Source organism: Moschus berezovskii, chromosome 22, assembly GCF_049115385.1.
Source record: "Moschus berezovskii isolate FMDL1 chromosome 22, NW_MosBer_1.0, whole genome shotgun sequence".
NCBI classification, from domain to species: Eukaryota; Metazoa; Chordata; class Mammalia; order Artiodactyla; family Moschidae; genus Moschus; species Moschus berezovskii.
In genome coordinates, this window is record NC_142481.1 from 11,888,283 (window position 1) to 11,910,036 (window position 21,754).

Consider the following 21,754-nt stretch of genomic DNA (forward strand, 5'->3'; position numbering starts at 1 on the left):
TAAGCTCACCAGCTGTGGGAGGGAGGCATTTAGCTTCCCTTTCCAGATAGGGGACTTGAGGCCCAGAGAGGTTAAGTAACCTGCCCAAGGCCACACAGCTAATGAGTAGCTGAAACTGGAACCCCCACAGCCTGGTCCCAGCCCCCACACTCTGAACCACTAGGTATAATACCTCTTAGAAAAGAGAAATTCTTTGAGATTTTTCTTATCTTTTTTATTAATTAATTCATATATTTTGGCCTGCACGGGGTGTTTGTGGCTGCATGTGGGCTTTCTCTAGTTGCAGAGATCCAGGGCTACTCTCTAGTTGCGACACTCGAGCTCAGTAGTTGCAGGGCATGGGCTTAGTTGCCCCAAAGCATGTGGAATCTTCCTGGACCAGGGAATTAAGTCATGTTCCCTCCATTAGCAGTCAAATTCTTAACCACTGGACCACAAGGGAAGTCCTTTTCTTATCTTAAAATGATTACCTTAAGGCTTTGATACATTAGTAAGAATAGCAATAGTTTAATCATCATTGCAGTGGTAGAGATAGTTACTGCTTACTCACAGCCTTCTACTGTGTCCCCCTTGATTACACTGGCCTCTTTGCTGTTCCTAGGTCTCATCAGGTCTGCTCTCACCTCAGGGCCTTTGTACTAACTGTTTCCTTTCCCTGGAACTCTTCCTGGACCATCTGTTTGAACGTCTATTCTCACTATATTCAGCCTCTGTTCAAATGTCACCTCCTCAGGAAAGCCCTCCAGGATTACCTGGCCTAAAACCAACCTCACCTCACTTGTACCCTTGCACCTCCTTCAACCCGATTTGTTTTTCTGCATTCAGACTTATCACAGTCTGACAACGATAGACCAGGTAATACATATTTACTCCCTGCTGTCACAAGGGCAGTGACTTTTCTGCTGGGTCCACAGCTTCTTGACCAGTGCCTGGCAGAGAGCAGGTCCTTGGTAAATGTTGACAGAGGTTGTTGAAGCACTCCATGTGGGCCAGTAACCATTTCAAGCATTTAATTCTACCGCATTAAATTGCTCTGACTGGGAGGGAGAGGTTATTTCATGTTTTGTATTTTATTTTTCTCTTTTAAAAGCTTATTATGGGGACTTCCCTGGTGTTTCAGTGGCTAAAACTCCATGTTCCCAATTCAGGGAGCCTGGGTTCAATCCCTGGTCAGGGAATTAGATCCCACATGTTACAACTAAAAATCTCAGAGGTTCAGTAAAATACCCAGGGCCACACAGCTAATGACTAGCTGAAACTGGAACCCCCACGGTCTGGTCTCATGCCACAGAGAAGATCGGAGATCCTGCATGCCAGAACTAAGACCCAGTGCAGCCAAAAAAATATTAAAATAAATAAATAACTGTGACTCAGTGGTAAAGAATCTGCCTTCCAGTGCAGAGATTTAGGTTCAATTCCTGGGTTGGGAAGATTCCCTGGAGGAGGAAATGGCAACCCACTCCAGTATTCTTGCCTGGGAAATCCCATGGACAGAGGTGCCTGGTGGGCTATAGTCTGTGGAGTTGCAACAAGTCAGACACAACGTAGCAACTAAACAATGATATTTTGCCTTTTTTTTTTCCCTAAAGTATCTCAAGGCAAATGATACAATGACATTCAGAAGCTAAATATTTCAGCATCTGTAGAATACAAGATCAAGTTTTCTGCATAACCACAAAACCATTGTCACAACAGCAATATCTGTTTCTTGGCTGAAGTGTTTTAAAGGAAATTGGAGACACTGTGTTATTTCACCCCCAAATATTTCAGCCTGCAGCTCTAAATGAGAAAGACGCTTTCCCATATAACCACGATCATTCCTAACAAGACTAAGGAAAGCCCTGTAATATCTAATAGTCACAAATTTCCCGAAGGGATAAGTTTTAATTTAAAGAGTGAGGTCCCTTTGCCTAGGTGATGTGGCATTGAGAGAAAAGTGGAATTCACACCCAGGCAGTCCGGGGACAGCTGTGACTACCGCCAACGTGAGTCACAGCAGGGTCAGCCCCCGTACCCCCAGCTAGCCACACCCTGGTAAAGGAAGTTTTTGAGGAAGGTGCGGGAGGGGTGGAAGTGTGGGTAGGGGAGGCGGGGGTGGGGGGTGGGGATGGGGAGGAATGACCTACGCATCTGGGGCTGACTCGCTCTTTCGCAAACTTCTGGGAGGAGCCCCCAGGGCCACAAAACTGTCTCCTTCCTGGAGCCAGACTGAGAGGTGCAGGGGGATCGCGAGCAGGAGCCACCGTCGGACATGGGCCAACTGCTGCTGCTACTGCTGTTGGCTCACACCTACATTCCAGGTAGGGGCAAGGTGCCCGGACCTCTAAGCTGGGACTGGGGTCTGACGGCGGGGAAGGGAGAGGGGAAGACGGCTCAGAATCGGATGACCCGGAGGAGGGCTCAATCCCCAGCACCCCCCACCATCAAATAATTCTCCTGTTCTCGGCGCCCCGCCCCCCGCGGTACAGAACCGGGCACACTGTAGCCGCTCAGGAAATACTTATTGAGCAAAGGAGCTTAACCACAGCCATCGTCTGGTGAATATGCTCTTTATGCCAGACACTCTTCTAAGCTTCTTCCTTGCAACTTCCGACTGGGTGGGCAGAACTATTTTAACCCCTTTTTACAGAGAAACAGGCAAAGAGAGGTTAACTAACTGGTCCGAGGTCACACAGCCAGCCTTTGTAAGCGGGATTCTGACCCGCAGTGGCTCCAACAGCCCTCTCCACTCTATCAGATCCCTCCCCCTCCGACCCCCGCCCCGCCACACACACATTCGTAAGACGGGGAGGACAACGCCTCATCTTACCCAAGGTCTAAAGAGTCAAGCTTAGTCTGGCAGAGCCAGGGGCCAGGGAAACAGGGCTTGCACTTCGAGGCTCCTTCCCTTTCACTATACTCTAGCCGACGGGACCTCTTACCTCCTTTCTTTGGAAAATGGAAAACGGGTCGAAAAATGAAAGGAAGTTGAGTTGGAACTGTGAGGGCGGGGCGGGGGGGGGTAGGAGTTGAGAGTTGGTTCGGTAATGAATAACTCAGAATGTTTTCTGGACCGCGGGAGACCTAGAATGAGTAATAACTCGGTAGGAGACTCCGAATTTGGAGCGGGCAAGGGACCACAAGGGAGGTCTGATGGCAAGGTTGAGCCTTGGCAGGGGGGCTAGAGCTCAGGATTCTAACAGCGGGGCGGAGGCGGTGGGCGGGGTCAGAACTTCGGGGCGGGACCAGTGGGTGGGGCCGACAGATCCCGCGCCCCTAGTGGGCGGGGCTGAAGCAGCTCGCGAGCCGCTGGGGGGCGGGGGGAAGCTTCGGGGGAGGCCCCAGTAGGTGGGGTTAGAATCTCCGCAGGGCTGATGGGCGGAGTTGAAAGTTCTCGGACTTATGCGTGGCGGGAGAAAGCCGGGGAGAAGTTAGGAAAGGCAGGAGACCCAGTGGGCATTAGTGGGGGGAGCTCCAGGAACGAAGGTAGAACGTAAAGATCGGCGAAAGTCGGAACACCCCTAGGAGAGCTCGCGAGGTGGAATAGGCCCAGGAGGGCGGGAGTAGAGGAAAGGACTAGGCTAGAAGTCTGCACCCGCAGAGAGGGTGGGAATCTCACTTTCGGCATGGCCCCGGCGCTCTGTTAGAATTAAAGGGAAAGCAAGGGAGGACTGGACTTAGGAAGGACCTGTGGGCGGCGGGGGGGGGGAAACAAAACTGCGTAAAGGACCAAGATAAAACGTTGGCCTAAAGATAGCATAGCAGGCTGGAAACCAGCCTTGGAACTCAGGCAGGGCAAAAGTGGAGCATGAACCTGAGTGCACAAGGCCTGGAGATTTGGTCCAGGTGTTGACGCTTAACGGGGCCCGGGGTGGGGGCGGTAGGGGTGGCGGGCGGGGCGAGATCCTGGCTCAGAGCAATAACACCTCTTCTTTCGTCCCCTTTCTCTGCCCCCAGCCTCCTGGGGCCTGCGGTGCTTACAGTGTAAGAACATGACGAGCTGCAGTGTTGAAGAGTGTGCTCCTGGTCAGGACCTCTGTAGGACGACAGTCCTGCGTGTGTGGGAAGGTGAGCTGGGACAGGGAAAGCGAGGGACCGAGAAACCTTATCTCACGAGTCATCAGGGAAATACGCCCGAAAAAAACGATGAGACCCGTAACACGCCCACCAGATGGACAAGCATTTAAGAATCTGACAGTACTGAGATCGATGAGGTTGTAGAACTGCGGTCTCTGCTGTTAGGGAAGTAAATTCGTTCATCCAGGGAACAGAGCCACGTGGCAATATCTGATACAAATAAAGATTAACATACCTTACAAGCAGCAGTTTAACTTCAAGGAATGTAGAGACCCCAAAGAACCTTAGCCACACTTGCCTAGAGACACATGTAAAAGGATGTTCCTAGGCCTCATATTTGTGACACCGAAAACTGGAAAGACTGAACTTAGGGTCAGCAGAGGAGAAACCTTAAAGTATAATCACACATTATACCCCACAGCAGCTGAAATGAAGGAACTAGGGCTGTCGGGGACTTCCCTGGTGGCTCAGATGATAAAGAATCTACCTGAAATGTGGAAGACCCAGGTTCAATCCCTGGGTTGAGAAGATCCCCTGGAGAAGGGAATGGCAACCCACTCCAGTATTATTGCCCGGAGAATTCCATGGACAGAGGAGCCTGGCGAGCTGCAATCCATGGGGGTCACAGAGTCGGACACGACTGAGCAACTAACACACACACACATACACAAGGCTGTAAGTATTAACCTGGATACATCTCAAAAATTTAAGATTAAAGGAGAAAAAAAAATCATGTTGCAGAGTTGGACACCTTTTACTAGAAAGAGTATTTAACAATCAAAATAAGCAATAACATATATTCTGCATACACAGGTGTGAGAATTACCTATATCAGTGGTTGCCTTCAGACAGGGAATAAGAGAAATGGGATTTGGAGGAGGGCAGTAAGCAGGAGGCTTTAACTATCTTTTAAACTTGGTTTCTCTTTTTAAAAAAATCTGAAACAAATATAACAAAATACTAATATTTTATAAAGTTTTGTGACTAATGCACAGTATTTATTATATCATTTGCTTGTACTTTTTGGTAAGCTCAAAGCATTTCCCTTTAAAGATTCCTACTAGAGGCCTCTCTCTCTTAAGATCTCCAAGCTGGGAGGGAGGAGTTGATGGATCCAGAATGTCCCAGGTACAGTGTTGTCACTAAGAGAGAGTAGGTTTCTGGTATAAGAGGTTGATGGGGAGGATGGGTAAGTCTAGAAAAGACAGAGTTGGACTCAAATAAGAGAAGAGGCCTGGCAGGGTTCAGTCCTGGGAGCAGGTGACTCTATAACCAGGAGTGTCAGAGGCTGGTTGGGTCCAGGGGAGCTTCTGGGGGTGACAAAGATATATTCCTCATAGGCAGCAACGAAATGAATGTGATGGAAAAAGGCTGTACCCATCCGGACAAGACCAACAGGTCCATGAGCTATCGGACTGGCAATCAGATCATCACCCTTTCAGAGGCCGTGTGCAGGTCAGACTTGTGCAACAAGCCCAACCCTGGTGAGTAGGGCAGTCCTTGCCATCCCCAACCCCAAAACATCCCCATCCCAGCCTCAACATCACCCTGGTCTTATCCCCAACCTGGGGCCGCCCCAACTCCAGCTCCATGCCTTACCCCAGGACTGATCCCCCAGCTCAAACCTTTCCTTATCTTAAACAAATCTCCAACCTGACTCCATTTCCATCCCCAACCCCAATCCCTTCCCCAACTTCATTTTATCCCCAACACTCTCCAACTCAAACCCATCCTCCTCCTGAACACATCTCTAATCCCATCCCCCAATCAACCCCAACTCATCTCAAACCGTCACCGGCCCCACTCCCAACTACAAACTCATCTCATCCTATCCCATCCCTTACTGCTTGTGTGTCTGTGTGTGTGTGGTTGTCATTTATAAGATGCATCACCGGCCTTTAAGAAGCTGTATATACATATACCCACTTGAGTGGTGCGTGAGTTATCTCACTGACATTATGCCATCTCGTTTTTCTCATGGGACAGGAAATGGTTCAGGTGACAGATGCTTCGTATCTTAGCAAGGGACCAAGATACAAAGACCAGAGATGCAAGTGACTCAAAGTCCTTAAAGAAAGTCAAAAAAGGAGGGAGCCAGACAGGCTGCCATGGGCTGGTAAAGTTGCTTAGAATCAATTCTCGAGTTGGGCGATGAAAAAAGAATGTAAAGAAACTTTTGCAAGACTTTTTGTAGAGTTTCATGACTTTAGGCTCTGGTCCATCAGTGTAAGAAAAAGACTTAGAAAGGCTCAAATTCCTCCGAGTTCTCACAGGAGAGGAAGGAGAGGAAGGAGTAGACCATGGTGCAGGGTCAAGCAGAGATTCTTCTTTCCGGCTCCGGTGAAAAAGGAAATGTGTTCAGAGCAGTCCAGTCACAATGACATCAGTAAACAGAGCACCTGCGTCTGCACTCAGTGTTCCCTTGTTTCTCCTCTGCCCTGATTCTGCTAGATTTTCACTGATCCTGACCTCAAACTTTCATCTGTTGGTGGGAATTGAATCAGATGTTTATTTTTAAGGAAGTGACAAGAGAGAGGATGTCGGCTTCCTTTTTCTGTTAGATGTGCCAAAGGAAAGCAGTAACAGTTGAGTCTCAGGAACACTTGTAATCAGAGATAACAACCGAAATAGTTAACAGCACTGGTCGGTGCAGAGGACATTGACCAGTCGGGATCTATTTCCCTCAAGGCCTCCAACTGGGCCTGGTGTTTCCCCTTTAGTGGATCTTGGGGACATAGGGATTTTAATGGGCTTCCCAGGTGGTGATAGTGGTGAAGAATCCACCTGTCAGTGCAGGAGATGTAACGGATGTGGGTTCAATCTCTGGATTGGGAAGATTCCCCAGAAGAGGAAATGGCAACCCATTTTTCTTGCCCGGAAAACCCATGGACATAGGATCTTGGTGGGCTACAATCCATGAGGTCACAAAGAGTTGGACTTGACTGAGCGACTTAGCATGCAGGCAAGGGGTCTACAGAGAAGGTTGGGAATGGTCAGGGCTCCACCAGGGAGCTTGGGCAGCAGCTGTCAATCCAGTGACTTAATAACTGAGCAAATTCCCTGATGGTCCAGTGGTTAAGAATCCATGTTTCCTCTGCAGAGGGGAAATGTTCAATCCCTGGTTGGGGAACTAAGATCCCACATGCCTCAAGGTGCTGGAAAAAAAAAAAATCTCTAAAAATTAACTGATATGCCTATGTCAGCCCTATTTCTAAAGCCATTTTACCTTGCTTGTGGTGACTAGAATGGTTGGTTAAACCAAATCCTGTTCTTCTGGGACATCTTCCCTGATGGCTCAGTAGGTAAAGTCTGCCTGCAATGCGGGAGACCCAGGTTCAATCCCTGGAACAGGAAGATCCCCTGGAGAAGGAAATGGCAACCCACACCAGTATTCTTGCCTGGAGAATTCCATGGACATAGGAGCCCGGCGGGTTACAGTCCATGGGGTCACAAAGAGTCAGACGCAGCTCTTCTTCTGTGATGCTGGGGACATAGCAATGGCCAAGACAGCCTTGAGTCCTGCCCCTCTGGGGCTCATAGTCCAGCAGTGTTTGTATATATGGCAGGGGTGGGAGGTGGGGGAGGGGGCAGGACAGACCCTCACCAGACAGTGACTGCCCTACCCCCAGTCAGAGCTGGGATCAGGGGAGCACAGAGAAAGGTGTCAGGACCCTGATAGAGGGAACAGAGACCACAGAGGTCAGAGCTGTAGTAGGGAAGCACAGCCCAGAATCATCAGGGCTGAGATGGGGGAAACAGAGACCAGAGAGGTCAGAGCTGGGATAATGATGAGTAGGGGCTGTAGGACCCTAGAGGAGATAAATGACTCAGGTCAGAGGAGGTTTCCTACAGGAAACAACAGCTAAGCTGGATCTTGAGGGAGGAGGAGTCAGGCTGTTAAAAAGAAGGTGGAAAGGGTTTTTCCAGACAGAAGGGGCAAAAGATACAAAAGCAGCAGAAGAGAGTGAAACTAGCATGGCTGGAGGAAGGACAAGATAGGGCAAGAGGAACTGATGAAATTGGCAAGGTCACATCATACAAGGCCTTCTAGACTGTGATGGGGAATATAGACTTCGTCTGGGAACACTGGGAGGTCATGAAAGGCTACCGGGCCACTCTCAGATTTGTATTTATGGACAAGTTATTCTGACCTCCGGCTCCCCAGGTGGCACTATTGGTAAAGAACCCAACTGCCAATGCAGGAGATGTAAGAGATGTGGGTTCAATCCCTGGGTCGGGAAGATCCCTTGAAGGAGGACGTGGCAGCCCACTCCACTTCTCTTTCCTGGAGAATCCCATGGACAGAGGAGCCTGGCGGGCTACAGTCCATTAGGTCACAAAGAGTCGGACAAGACTGAAGCGACTTAGCAGGCAGGCATTCTGACCTCAGAGTGGAAGACAGATTGGAAGGAAGAAATGATGGAGGGAAGGTAGATTAGGGGAGACCAACCTGGAGGTGTGTGAGGTTGTCCAGATAAAGAAGGGAGTGTATGACTTCCTTGGCAATCCAGTGGTTAAAACCTCATGCTTCCACTGCAGGGGATATGGGCTCAATCCTCGGTCAGGGAACTAAGATTGCACATGCCACATGGCATGGCTAAAAACAAAAAAAGGAGAAGAGAGTGTTTGTCTGATCAGCAGATGGAGAAAAGTGGATGGATTTAAGAGCTATTTAGCAGGCAGATAAGCATAACTTAATGATGGGTTAGATGGTGAGGGCAGATATGCAGTTCTGGTCACGTGGAGTTACTTGTCTCAGACCAACGCCCCCCCCACCCCACTATCCACCACCAATGACAGTTACAAAAGCTGGATAAATTATAAAGAATCGCTGAAGTCACTCGAGAGCAGCAAATGCAGAGAGGAAGCAGAGGTGCTCCAATCCTTGAAATAAGTGAAGCACCGAAGTTGAATTCCACAGACAAGCTGGCTCTTGCCTTGAGTGCACTTGCCAATTCCTGCTCTGGAAGGGAAGTAGAACGCAGATAGAAAGAGACTGTCACTAGACTGAGAAGGCAGAGGTTGAAATCTGGGGCTGCCAGAGTGTCTGGAAAACGAGAAGTAAAATCCTGGAATGCATGGAACCACAGAAAAGGGAGTCCCCAAATCTACAGATTTCCTTCAAGTCATTGGCAAGCCATACGTGCATAGCGTTAGACTCCAAGAAGCTCTACAGAAAATAGTATCTGGGAAACTACAGAACTGAGCAGGAATTCCCGCGAGCATGTGATGCTGGGAGACTGAAGTTGCCAGATTGGAAAGAGATGTCTCAGGCTTTCCTCTGAGACCACAGCCTAAGAATAAGGGCAAAACCAGAAATTGACCAGCCCCAGTCGGTAAAGAATCCGCCTGCAATGCAGGAGACCTGGGTTTGATCCCTGGCTTGGGAAGATCCGCTGGAAGAGGACATGGCAACCCACTCCGGTATTCTTGCCTGAAGAATCTCCATGGACAGAGGAGCCTGGTGGGCTGCAGTACATGGGATCGCAAAGAGTTGGATGTGACTGAATGACTACGCACAGTACAAAAATGCCTACATCCAATTTCTACAGGAAGAAAGCCTAATCTCTCTTTGGCAGAAGATAAAATCATTTAAAGCCTTTACAAGTCGTTATCTATGTCTGGCATCTAATCAAAACACACAAGGTATCCTGAAGAAAATAAACAGGACCAATCAACTGGGGAAACCAAGAGAAAAATCCCACAACAGGAACAGACTTGCTGTGAATCAGATATTGGAGTTATTAGACAGGGGAGGTCTAAAATAGCTATGATCAATATCTTCAAGAAAATAGAGGAAAGGATAATTTTTCGCAGAAATCTGGAATCCATTTTAAAATGAGTCAAACAGGAAATAGAGACCAGTCTTTAAAATTAAGAACTCAATAGAAGATGCTTAATGGAGATCAGAAGCAATATGGCAAAAGGATTACAGAAGATAGGGAAGTTGGAGTAATTAGATTGATGCTTAGATATGGAAGATCAAGGAGTCTGCCAAATTTCTACCCTGGGAGACCAGATGGGGCCACCTCAGAGATGTGGAATTCAGGAGAACCAGCAGTTTGGAGAAGATGGAGAGTCTTGTTGCAGACTTGTAGAGATTCAGGTGTTTGACAGATAGCCAGGGACCGCCAGGAGGCCCGTGGGTGTACAGGTGTGGAGTTCAGAGCAAAGTCTTGCCTGGAGAGAGATTTGTGATTTCTCTGCAGATAGGTGGAGATGAAGCAATGTCAATAGATAACATCCAATGGAAGAGAGTATATCCCATGAGAAATAAAAAAAGGACCTCAGACAGAGCCTGGATATCATCCACATTTAGAAGAGCAACATAAGAAGAAGAACTCACAAAGGAGACCCATGGGTGATGTGAGACAGCTATGTTGGCGATGACGGCAATTTGCATTTTCATTTTCAAGGTGGTTCATATGAGAAGATGTGGGTTGTTGGCCTTTTAGTTATTCTTCTTTGGGGAAGGGGTGGGGAAAATTTGGCTTTGAAGGTAAGTGATTCACCAAATTACAGCTGCTGGCCTGCCGGTTAAGTGTCTTGGCTGAGAGAGCCCTCTAATTTCTCTAAGACTTGGCTCAAACTCAAACTTGGATATCTGGGGTCAGGAAGGAAAGGGCATGCCAGGCTTGGGGATGGTGTGAGCCAAGGTCTGGGCAGAGGAATGACTCCGGTGTTTCCAGGAAAAGCTAATTCATCCACTTGGCCTGGATGGGAAGGTCCATGTGAGAGGCAAAGTTATCACAGATTAGTCAAGTGAGACTTTGACCTCTGACATGATTGGGAAGTCCTATTGCTGTAGGACTTCCTTGATGGTTCAGTGGTTAAGACTCTGTGCTTCCAGTGCTCGGAGTGCGGGTTTGATCCTTGTTCAGGGAACTAAGATCCCATATGCTGATAGCACAGCCAAAAAAATAATAATAATAATTAATAAATATTTATTGAATATTTTCTCTGGCCCTGGCCCTGTGCTGGGTCATGTTGGCACACAGGATAGCCCAGGCTCTACCTGGGACTTAGTCCAAACAGAGATGATCCAGAGGAGCCCAGGGGGCACCTAATCCAGCCTGGAGGTCAAGGAGGGCTTCTTGGAGGAGGTAAAAGTTAGGGAAGATGACTCCTGAAGAATGAGTAGGAGGTAGGGAAATTAGGGAGCAGGGTAAAGTGTTGTGCAGAAGCAAAGACTGGGTGGGAGTCAGCACTTGGGGACTGAGGGAAGCCGGTGTAGAGTCTGAGCGGATGGGGGAGAGAAATGAGGCAGGAAGGGTGGCCAGGAACCAGTCTTTGATGGGCCTTGAATGCCACGCTGAGTTTCTTGGATTTTGTTCTGAGGGCCCTGGAGACCCATGGAAGAGTTGAGCAGAGGAGAGACGGGGTTCGATTTGAGTATTAGAAGCATCCTTCTAGGGCCATGTGGGAGGCACTGGGGTGGAAGGGCAAGAATGGAAACCAGGAGGCCAGGGAGAACGCTGGTATTGAAGGAGGTCCGACCTGATCATGGAGCTGGAAAGGAAGGGATGGATCCTAGGAAGAGTTAGGAGATAGGATGGGCAGAACTTGTTGACTGGCTGAAGAGTGGGATAAGGAAGAACTGATGTGCAGGAGAGTCCTGTAGCAAGATGGGTCTCTAGGACTCCTCCCGTGGGGTCTCACCCTCCTGCTCCTCCCCAAACAGGCCCAGATGCCACTGTTTCCAGAAACCGCTACCTCGAATGTGCTTCCTGTGCCTCGACGGACCTCAGCTGTGAGAGGGGCTGGGACCAGAGCCTGCAATGCCGCAACCCTGGAGATCAGTGCGTGGATGTGATAACCCACCAGAGCCTGAAAGGTGAGCCCCAACATGCCAGCAACTCCCCTTCCCAGCTTTGTTCCTCCCAAAGGCTGCACTTAACAACAACCCCCCAAATAACAGGGAGGTAAGCAAGGTAGAAAGTTAGTACTCAGACAGGAAGCCCAGTGATGGGAAGTCTAGGGCCACTAAGACAGTTCCACAGTCACCAGATGCCTTCTCATTTCTTACATGTTGCTTCCATTTGCAAGATTGCCTCATGGTCCCAGATGGTTGCTTGAGCGCCTGACCTCGTATCCGAGTTCCAGGAAGGAGGAAGGGAGGAAAGAAGGGGCAAAAAGGTGGTGGCCCTGCTTTTGTAAAGCTTCTCCTTTCTGCAAGTCCCATAAGCCTTTTTACTTAGATCATATTGACCAGAACTTAGCCACATGACTAAACCCATGTGTGCATGCTAAGTCACTTCAGTCATGTCTGACTCTTGGCGACCCTATTATCCATAGCCCTCCAGGATCCTTTGTCCATGGGATTCTCTAGGCATGAATACTGGAGTGGGTTGCTGTGCCCTCCTTCAGGGGACTTTCCCAACCCAGGGATCGAACCCGCATCTCTTATGTCTCTTGCATTGCCAGGTGGGTTCTTTACCACTGGTGCCACTTGGGAAGCCCTGACTATCCCCGTGGAGGCTGGCATCTGTGTCTCTTGGTTAGATATATGGCTGCCCCTCATACATTGAGAGTCCTATAGTGAAGGATGAAGTGGAGGATGGACAGGTAACAAATCCAGTCCCAACTCCTCGGCAACACTCTAACCTCCTGTGTCCCCACAGAGAATCCAGGGGACGAGCGCCACATGAGAGGCTGTGGCGTCCTTCCTGGCTGCCCGGGCCCCACCGGCTTCCACAATAACCACACCTTCCACTTCCTGCGGTGCTGCAACACCACCAAATGCAATGCGGGCTCAGGTAAGGGGGCAGGGGGCCTGGCATAAGACCTGGGACTGGGGGCAGAGAGGTGCAGCCAGGCTGCTTACTCACAGGTAAATCCCTCCACTCTGCTTCCTCCTCTGGGGAAAAAAAAATGGACCTATTAAGCCCTTTCTCAAGAAAGATTTTGTGGGAATTCAAGGAGACCATCAAAGCCTGTGCTTTATGCTTCTACATCTTCTTGAATCCTTCCGCTGCTCACCACGCTGGTCCCAGCCCTCATGGCCTCTTGCCTGGATTGTTCCAGTGACCTTGCTGCCCCTCCTGCTACCCTACAGCCTACAGAGTGATTTCTTTTTAATGTAAATCAAAGCACGTCCCTCTTCCTCAAACATTTCAGTGCCTTCTGCTTGCTTTTAAAATGCTGTCCGAAGGCTCTCTTATGCTGTCTGTAACCCAGCATGTGTCTGCCTCGTGGCCTTTGCACATACAGTGCCCTCCACCAGGAACACATCTCCCCTAGGGGTTTGCCTGGCTGGCTATTTCTCCTTCATCAGGTCTCAGCTTTAAAGCATCATCCTCAGGAAAGATGTCCCTAACTCTGCCCTCTCAAGTATAATCTAGATCCTTTGTGTTATTCTGTTTCTGCAAACAATTATTGGCCAAAAGGACTTCCGATGGTGATGAAAATTTCTGTATCTGTATCGCCCAGTAGAGTAGCCTCTACTACATATGGTATTGAGCACGTGAACTGAATTGGATTTCATTCCATATCATTTTAGTATTCATTTTACTGTCATTGTAAACAACCACATGTGGCTAGTCCCTATCGTATGGGACGGTGTAGCTCTATTATTTATTTATTATTTCTTTTTATGGCCGCACTGGATCTTTGTTGCTACCCATGGGCTTTCTCTAGCTGCAGAGAGAGGGCTACTCTCTAGTTGCGCTGTGCGGGCTGCTCATTGCAGTGGCTTCTTCTGTTGCGGCGCACGGGCTCTAGGGCACGCGGGGTTCAGTAGTCAGTGCTTCTCCAGCTCTAGAGCCCAGACTCCAAAGCTGTGTGCCCGCGGCGTGTGGTATCTTCTCAAACCAGGGATCGAACCCAGGTACCCTGCGTTGGCAGGTGGATTCTTAACCACTGGACCACTAGGGAAGTCAGGGGACAGTGTAGCTCTAAATCATACGTTCTCTGAAGGCAGCGACTGTTTCGTCTTACCCAGAGTCTAGGCAGGTGAGGGTTCATGGGGAGCTGGGAGTCAAGATTTCTGTCATAAGCCTCAGAGAACCAACCCCCGCCCAAAGAGGGTGCTGTTCCAAGGTCTGACCACAAGGGAGCGCCATGAGATCTCTGGCTGAGAGGTGGGAGTCCTGGAGACCGAATGGTGGGAAACCCCTCGGGCTAATTTCCTTGGTTTCTCTGTCACTGATCTTCTCCCAAGTCCTGGAGCTTCAAAACCTGCCACCAAATGGCGTGCAGTGTTACAGCTGTGAGGGGAACAGCACCCACAGGTGTTCCTCTGAAGAAACTTTCCTCATTGACTGCCGCGGCCCTATGAATCAATGTCTGGAAGCGACAGGCAGTAAAGGTAAGGATCCTTGGATACTTACGGGGGGGTCTGCAAGAGGTAACCTCCTGTGAAACTGGACTTAACTGAGGTGGATCGTCTTGTTGGAAAAGGTAGGACTTCCTTCAGGAGGGTGCAAAGTGTAGCAAGGACTTAGGACTCCTTCATTAGGAAGTGGATATCTGCACTAGGGACAAGTGGATTTCTTTGTGGGGGAGTGGAACTTCCGTGGGTGGGTGGGACTTCTGTGGACCTCATGAGAGTCCATCCTGAGATGTCCTGGGCAGGTTCCTCTATTCCAGAGCTTTTCAAACTTTGGGGTCTCAAAATTCCTTGATGCTCTTAAAACTTATTGCTTATGTCAGTTACATCTGTAGCTATTTACTGCATTAGAAATGAAAACCAAGAGACTTTTTAAAATGTATTTATTCATTTTAAAAGAACAATTGGAAACTCATGACATGTGAACATATTTTTATGGAAAAAAAAAAGGAGACATTTTCCAAAATGCAACAAAAGTGAGCGAGAAGATGGACATTGTTCTTTGCAATCTCTTTAATGTCTGGCTTAATAGAAGACAGCTGGACCCTCATATTTGCCTCTGCGTTCAGTCTGTGGCAAAATCACATGCCCTTGGGTTTCTAGGAAACCCCTTGTGAGAGCACAAAAAAAAGGCAATGAGGTTGTAGCATTATTATGAGAATAATTTTGACTTCATGGAGCCCCTGGAAGGGTCTGAGGGAAAGCCGAGGCGTCCCCGGACCAGACTTAGAACTGCTGCTTTTCCAGGTGGCACCCACCACGAGGCGGCGCGTCACCCGGTGAGAATTCCAGTTTCCACTTCCAAGAACTTGGAGTCTCACATGGTCCTTCTCTCTCTTCAGGACTGAGGAAGCCAAGCTACATCATCAGAGGCTGTGCAGCCCCCTCGTGGTGCCAAAGCCTCCACGTGGCTGAAGCCTTCGACCTCACCCACGCCAACGTCTCCTGCTGTACCGGAAATGGCTGTAACCATCCAGCCAGGGACGCCCATCCCCGCAAGGGGGGCGCCCCCCAAGCCAGCCCTGCCCACCTCAGCTTCTTTATCAGCCTGCTCTTGACTGCCAGACTTTGGGGAGCCACTCTCCTCTGCACTTGAACCCCACCTTCCCACCACACTGGCTGGATCCAGGGGACCCCTTTGCCCTTCCCTCAGTTCCCAGCCCTACCAACTTGCTGTGTGACCTCAGGCCAGTGGGCTGCCCTCTCTGGGCTTCAATTTTCCCAGCTGCCCAGAGAGAGAACTGTGAGAACCAGAGGAGAAAAGCTAGCAAAAGGCTGCAGGCCAGCAGGAGAGAGCTCATGTGATTATTGATAGTGTTGCGGCTATTGTTATTATTAATTAATATTTGTTTTATTTAATATTTTATACTGAAATAAAGATTTTTGAACCAGCAAACAAGGCCACATCTGCCCTTCTCCAGAGAGGATGAATGGCGGGGGCTAACTTTTCACAGGCTCCTGGAATTAGGGGGTCATATTGTAGGACCCAGGCACCCGAGACCCCAGCCTTGGGAGCTGTCCCACGCAGCCTTCCACCCAAAGCCAGCTCCACATCTATTTCTGGCCTCCAAATGCAACTTGCCATCTCACTGACCCAAGCATTAACCTTCCAGCCTCTTCTCCCACATCCAAAGGTCAAGACTATTTTGTTGCTCTAAAGGGACCCATCTGTGTTTCCTAGGGGGCTCTGAGACAGGAGATGAATAGGAGATGACCCCTGGGAGCCCCGCCATGAGGACTAAGGACAGGACATCATTCCCCTGCTGCTCTGTGGGCAGGAGATAAAGGTTGGGCTATATTTCCTGGGATGCTCTCAGGCCAACTGAGAAAAAGCCAGAACTACCATTTCTTTTGTTTCTTTTTTTAATTTATTTTTTGTGAGAACTACCATTTCAGTGGTACTCTTTGAGCGCAACATGGCAGAATTCATCTTTTCCATGGTTTGTTGAGGCAAGCCCGCAGAGACAAAATTGTGTTTCCCTGGGACCCTATGGTTTAATGAAGAGAAAGAACATTTTCCATGGTATCTGAGGGCAGGTGGAGGACAAGGTTTCTTTTCTTTTCTCAGTTTTTATTTTATATTGGAGTATACTTGGAAGGACTGATGCTAAAGCTGAAACTCCAATACTTTGGCCACCTCATGCGACGAGTTGACTCACTGGAAAAGATGCTGATGCTGGGAGGGATTGGGGGCAGGAGGAGAAGGGGACGACAGAGAATGAGATGACTGGAAGGCATCACCAACTCGATGGAGGTGAGTTTGAGTGAATTCCGGGAGTTGGTGATGGACAGGGAGGCCTGGCGTGCTGTGATTCATGGGGTCGCAGAGAGTCGGACACGACTGAGCGACTGAACTGAACTGAACTGATACTTGATTAACAATGTTGTGTTAGTTTCAAGTGTACAGCAGTGTAATTCAGTTATACATATACATGAAAGTGAAAGTGTTAGCTGCTCAGTCATGTCTGACTCTTTTGTGGCCCGATGAACTGTGGCCCACCAGGTTCCTCTGTCCATGGGATTCTCCAGGCAAGAAAACTGGAATGGGGAGCCATTCTCCAGGGGAATCTTCCTGAGCAAGGGATCGAACCCAGGTCCCCAGCATCACAGGCAGCTTCTTTACCACCTGAGCCACTGGAGAAGCCCCATTTTAAATATAGTGGTGTTATATGTCAATCCCAAACTCCCAACCTATCCCTTCCTCCCCACTCCCAGAGACAGGATTTCTTTTCAAGATCTTCTCAAATCCCGTATCCAGGCTTCCCAGATGTCTCAGCAGTCAAGAAGCCACCTGCCAATACAGGAGATGCAAGAGATGAGGGTTCGATCCCTGAATCAGGACGAGCTCCTGCAGTAGGAAATGGCAGCCCTCTCCAGTATTCTTGCCTGGGAAATCCCATGGACAGAGAAGCCTGGTGGGCTACAGTCCATGGGGTCACAAAGAGCTGGACATGACTGAGCACATTCACACGCAAATACTGTATCACCAACTGTCATTGTGGTGGCCTAAACGGATGGGGTCAATACTAGCTCTTGGATGTCCCTGGTGATCCAGTGGTTAAGACTACATGCTCCCAATGCAGGGGACCAAGGTTCGATCCCAGCTCAGATAACTAGGTCTCACATGCTGCAACTAAGAGTTCGAATGTCACGACTGAGACCCAGCACAGTCAAATAATAATAAATTTTGCAAAACTAGAATATGGTGGGAGTGGCACTGTGGGAAGCCGATTGCCATGTCAAAGTCCCCCTGCACCAAGACTGCCATGCTCTGAGGACACCCAAGCTACCCGTGCAAGGATGCCACGTGTAGAGAGAGCCCCAGAGGTTCCAGCCATCTCAGCCCAGGCACCAGCCAAGAGAACAAAGGAGCTACCCTAGATGTGGCAACCCAGCAGATGCAAAGTGCAGGAGACCTGAGAAACCCAGCTGATTTCATTTCCTAGGACTGCCATGATAAGTGACTACAAACTCACCAACGAGGTGGCTTCAAACAACAGAAATTCTGGATGTTAGAAACAAAAAAATTAAGGTGTTAGCAGAATCATGTTCCTTCTAAAGCTCTGGGGAAGAATCTTCCTTGCTTCTGGGTTGTTATTGATCAGTCACTCAGTCATGTCCAAGTCGTTGAAACCTCATGGACTGCAGCACACCAGGCTTCCCTGTTCTTCACTATCTCCTGGAGTTTGCTCAAATTCATGTCCCCTGAGTTGATGATGCCATCCAACCATCTCATCCTCTGTCACCCTCTTCTCCTCCTGCCCTCAATCTTTCCTAGCATCAGGGTCTTTTCCAATTTTGGCTGCATTAGGCACCCAAAATGTTGGAGCTTCAGCTTTAGCATCAGTCTTTCCAATGAATAGTCAGGGCTGATTCCTTTAGGATTGACAGGTTTGATCTCCTTGCTGTCCAAGGGACTCTCAAGAGTCTTCTCCAGCACCACAGTTCGAAAGCATCAATTCTTTGGCACTCAGCCTTCTTTGCCAGCGATCCTCAACAGTCCTTGGGTTGTGGCTGCATCCATCACTCCAGTCTCCGCCTGTCATCACATGACTTTCTTTCCTGTCAATATGGCTGTGAGTCTCCAAATCTCTCTATATGAGGACACCTGTCATTGGATTTAGGGGCTCACCCTAATCCAGTTTGACGTCATCTTAATATACCAATCTACCTTTTTTTTTTTTTTTAACTTTTTGGCTGTACCCCTCAGCATGTGGGATATTAGTTCCCCAACCAGGGATCGAACATGCAACCTCTGCATGGAAGTCCCCCTATTTCCATATAAGATCACATTCATAGAACCTGGGAGTTAGGATTTCAACATATTTTGGGGGGACACAATTCAACCCACACAAAACCAAAGTTTCCGATATATGGCCCCAGATGAAGCAGCTCATCCATCTCCGGCTGTTGGCTCTAGTCCATTGAGGATTCAATCCACACTGACCTCACTGTGCCTTGCTCAAATTCTTGACCCACAGAATCATAAAATAAAAAAGGTTGTGGTTTTACATGGCTGAGTTTTGGGGTATTTTGTTATGCTGCAATGGTTGGCTAGAATAATCACTTGTTTGTCTGGTTTTTGCTAACCCTCCCCACAATACTCTCCATAAAGGGTAAATCCTTTTATTTGCTCACTACTGTATTCCCAGTTTCTAGATTAGAGCCCAGGACATGAGCAAAGGAGGAAGGGAGGGAAGGAAAGAGGACATCTTGGGTGGTACCTTACAACAAAACCTGGCCTAAGACTATATTTCCCATGATACCCTTAAGCAGAGATGAGGCTAAGATGACATTTTCTGAGATGCTTCATAATTAAAATTGAGGCTACTTTCACCATTCTGCTGTGATTCTCTACAGCAGCAGAAACTTACTGAAAAGAGACCCCCACTTCCCGCTCCGCCCCACCCCCCTACCCTCCCGCACCAGTGGGTCCAGAAGTTTGTTGCAAGGTAGATTTTTATTCGGTGGTCCAGGAATGGAGAAGGGGTCAGCTCAGTTCAGTCTCTCAGTCATGTCCGACTCTTGGGGACCCAATGGACTGCAGCCTGCCAGGCTTCCCTGTCCATCACCAGCTCCCGGAGCTTGCTTAAATTCATGTCCATCCAACCAGTGATGCCATCCAACCATCTCATCCTCTGTTGTCCCCTTCTCCTGCCTTCAATCTTTCTCAGTATCAGGGTCTTTTCTAATAAGTCAGTTCTTCACATCAGGTGGCCAAACTGTTGGAGTTTCAGCTTCAGCATCAGTCCTTCCAATGAATATTCAGGACTGACTTCTTTTAGGATTGACTGGTTGGGATCTCCTATGCTCTAAAGATACCTTCTTCCAGATTACAAGTGGGGGACAAGCTTTTTATAGAAAAGGGTGAAGAAGAGTTATTGGGGGTGGGGGTCTCATGTCACCCTGATTTGTGGAAATAGGTACAGATTTCCTGGAATGAACTCCTCTTTTCTGCCCTTGAATGATCCTTTGGTGACTGGACAGGAATTGGATTGTACCAATATGGCACCGGGGGCAGAGATCTTACTATTATAATGAGATGGTAATGAGCTGCAGAGCAACCCTTGTCCCAATTTTGAAGTCCCGTCAGCTTATACCAGTGTCTTGTGGTTAAGGCTCTCTTGTTCCTGTCTTGTTAAAAAAAAAAAAAAAAAGCAGCTAGAAGGTATAGTCAATTGTGGGTGTTTTTTTTTTTTTTTTGCAAGTTTGCCCAGAGTGAGGCTTTTATTAGAAATGAGGGGGAGGATGGCTTCCTTACCTTTTTGTCTAAGGGAGGTGTACTTGTTTTATTGAGACAGTGAGGTGTGGGTTAGGGACCCTCAGGTTGCTCCCCTGGGTGATAACTGGAGACTAGGATTGCATTCATCATGATACCCCCATAGCAGAGACTGGAGGCTAGGAATACATTTCCCAGGATGACTTACAGCTGAAATTGAGGCTAGAACTGCATTTCCCATGAGACCCTGTGGCAGAGGCTGGAGGGTAGGATTGCATTTCCCATGATACCCTACAGTGGGGATCAAAGGATGGAAATACATGTCCCATGGTGCAGCTACTGAGGCTAGAGATAAATTTCTCATAATGTTCTACCCCAGACCTTGTGATCAGGACCTCATCATTAATGGCTCCCAAGTTTTTGTTCAGGGATCTCAGTTGCAAGAAATAAAATCTGTTTGAGCTGACTCAAGCAAAAAACGACAGCATTATTGGAAGTTTAGAATCCAGGCAAGAGCTAGGTCTCTGGGCTGCACCAGGGACAAGAAACAGAATTGAAAAGCTGGGCGAAATCAATGTTGTCTCCCTTTTGCAAAATCTGCCTCTCTGTGTCACCCTCTCTCGCTCTGAGTGTGTGGCTTCCTTCACGGACTGGGCTTTCACCTTATTTTTGTCTCCTCACAGACTACCTCCTGCCTCAAACACAGTAGCCAAACATGCCCTTGAAATGTCAAGTACCAAGAACTACTTGTGTCTGTTATAATATTTTAATGAACAGACTCTTCTCACTCTTCTCTGGGGGAGTCCAGTTTGGGTCAGGACTCCTCTGCTATGGCCAGAGAAGTTTATATCAAAGCCATGACACACAGTTGTGGACATTCTAAACAAGCATCTACCACTCAGGCAATTCTCATGGTAGGCAACCCACTTAGGCGGAGCTGAGAAAACCACCTCTATGAGAGAGATCCTATCACAAGGATGGGGGAGCAACTGAAAAAGAAAACTACCGCTTAAAATGTTTTAATCTGTAAGCAGGGATACCTCCATGTGTTCTATCTGAATTGCAGGCAATATGGTGGTCAGGGCTGTATTTAAAAGGATACCCAACTCAAAATGGTTGAAACAAAGAGGAAATTGATGATCTCACAGAAGAGATCATGAGATAGGGCAGTTCCTGAATTGACTTATTCAATGTTTCCATTATGTCCTAAAGGATCCATTCAAGCATATCTGCCTCATGGCCTCAAGAAGGCCACTGCAGTTCCAGGCATCACACCCACATTCAGAAGCAATAACAAAGGGCCATCTCTTCTCTTCTTTTTTAAAACAAAGAAAGCTTATCCCCAAACTTCCAGGGTAACTTGCCTTTCCCGCGTTTTATTTGCCTGATTTGTTTCATGCCCCACCCCTTGCACTAGAAGGGGGCATGGAACCACAATATTCAACAAAGTATATTCAGACCCTACTCCTAGGACTTCCCACACATCAGCTGACTATTAAAGAAAAGTTGATGCCTGAACAAAATCAGGATTCTCTTAGGAAAGAACAAAGGAGGAGGGACTGTGTATTGGGGGGAAATGCCCACCCAGTCTTCTTTCTGTAGAGAGAACAACTCACTTTTTCCCTACTGGTCTTTCTCTTGTTCGTCTCCTC

The 21,754-nt window shown here is 48.3% G+C and overlaps 1 protein-coding gene across 1 annotated transcript; it reads left to right on the forward strand.

Moving 5' to 3' along the window:
• The first annotated feature begins 2,144 nt into the window (after positions 1-2,144).
• Positions 2,145-15,799, forward strand: PLAUR (plasminogen activator, urokinase receptor). Its single transcript, XM_055412000.2, has 7 exons — positions 2,145-2,300; positions 3,937-4,047; positions 5,397-5,540; positions 11,738-11,890; positions 12,678-12,812; positions 14,216-14,362; positions 15,226-15,799. Exons 1-7 carry the CDS (start codon positions 2,252-2,254, stop codon positions 15,477-15,479), a joined length of 993 nt encoding a protein of 330 aa, XP_055267975.2. The 5' UTR covers positions 2,145-2,251; the 3' UTR covers positions 15,480-15,799.
• The last annotated feature ends 5,955 nt before the right edge of the window (positions 15,800-21,754 follow it).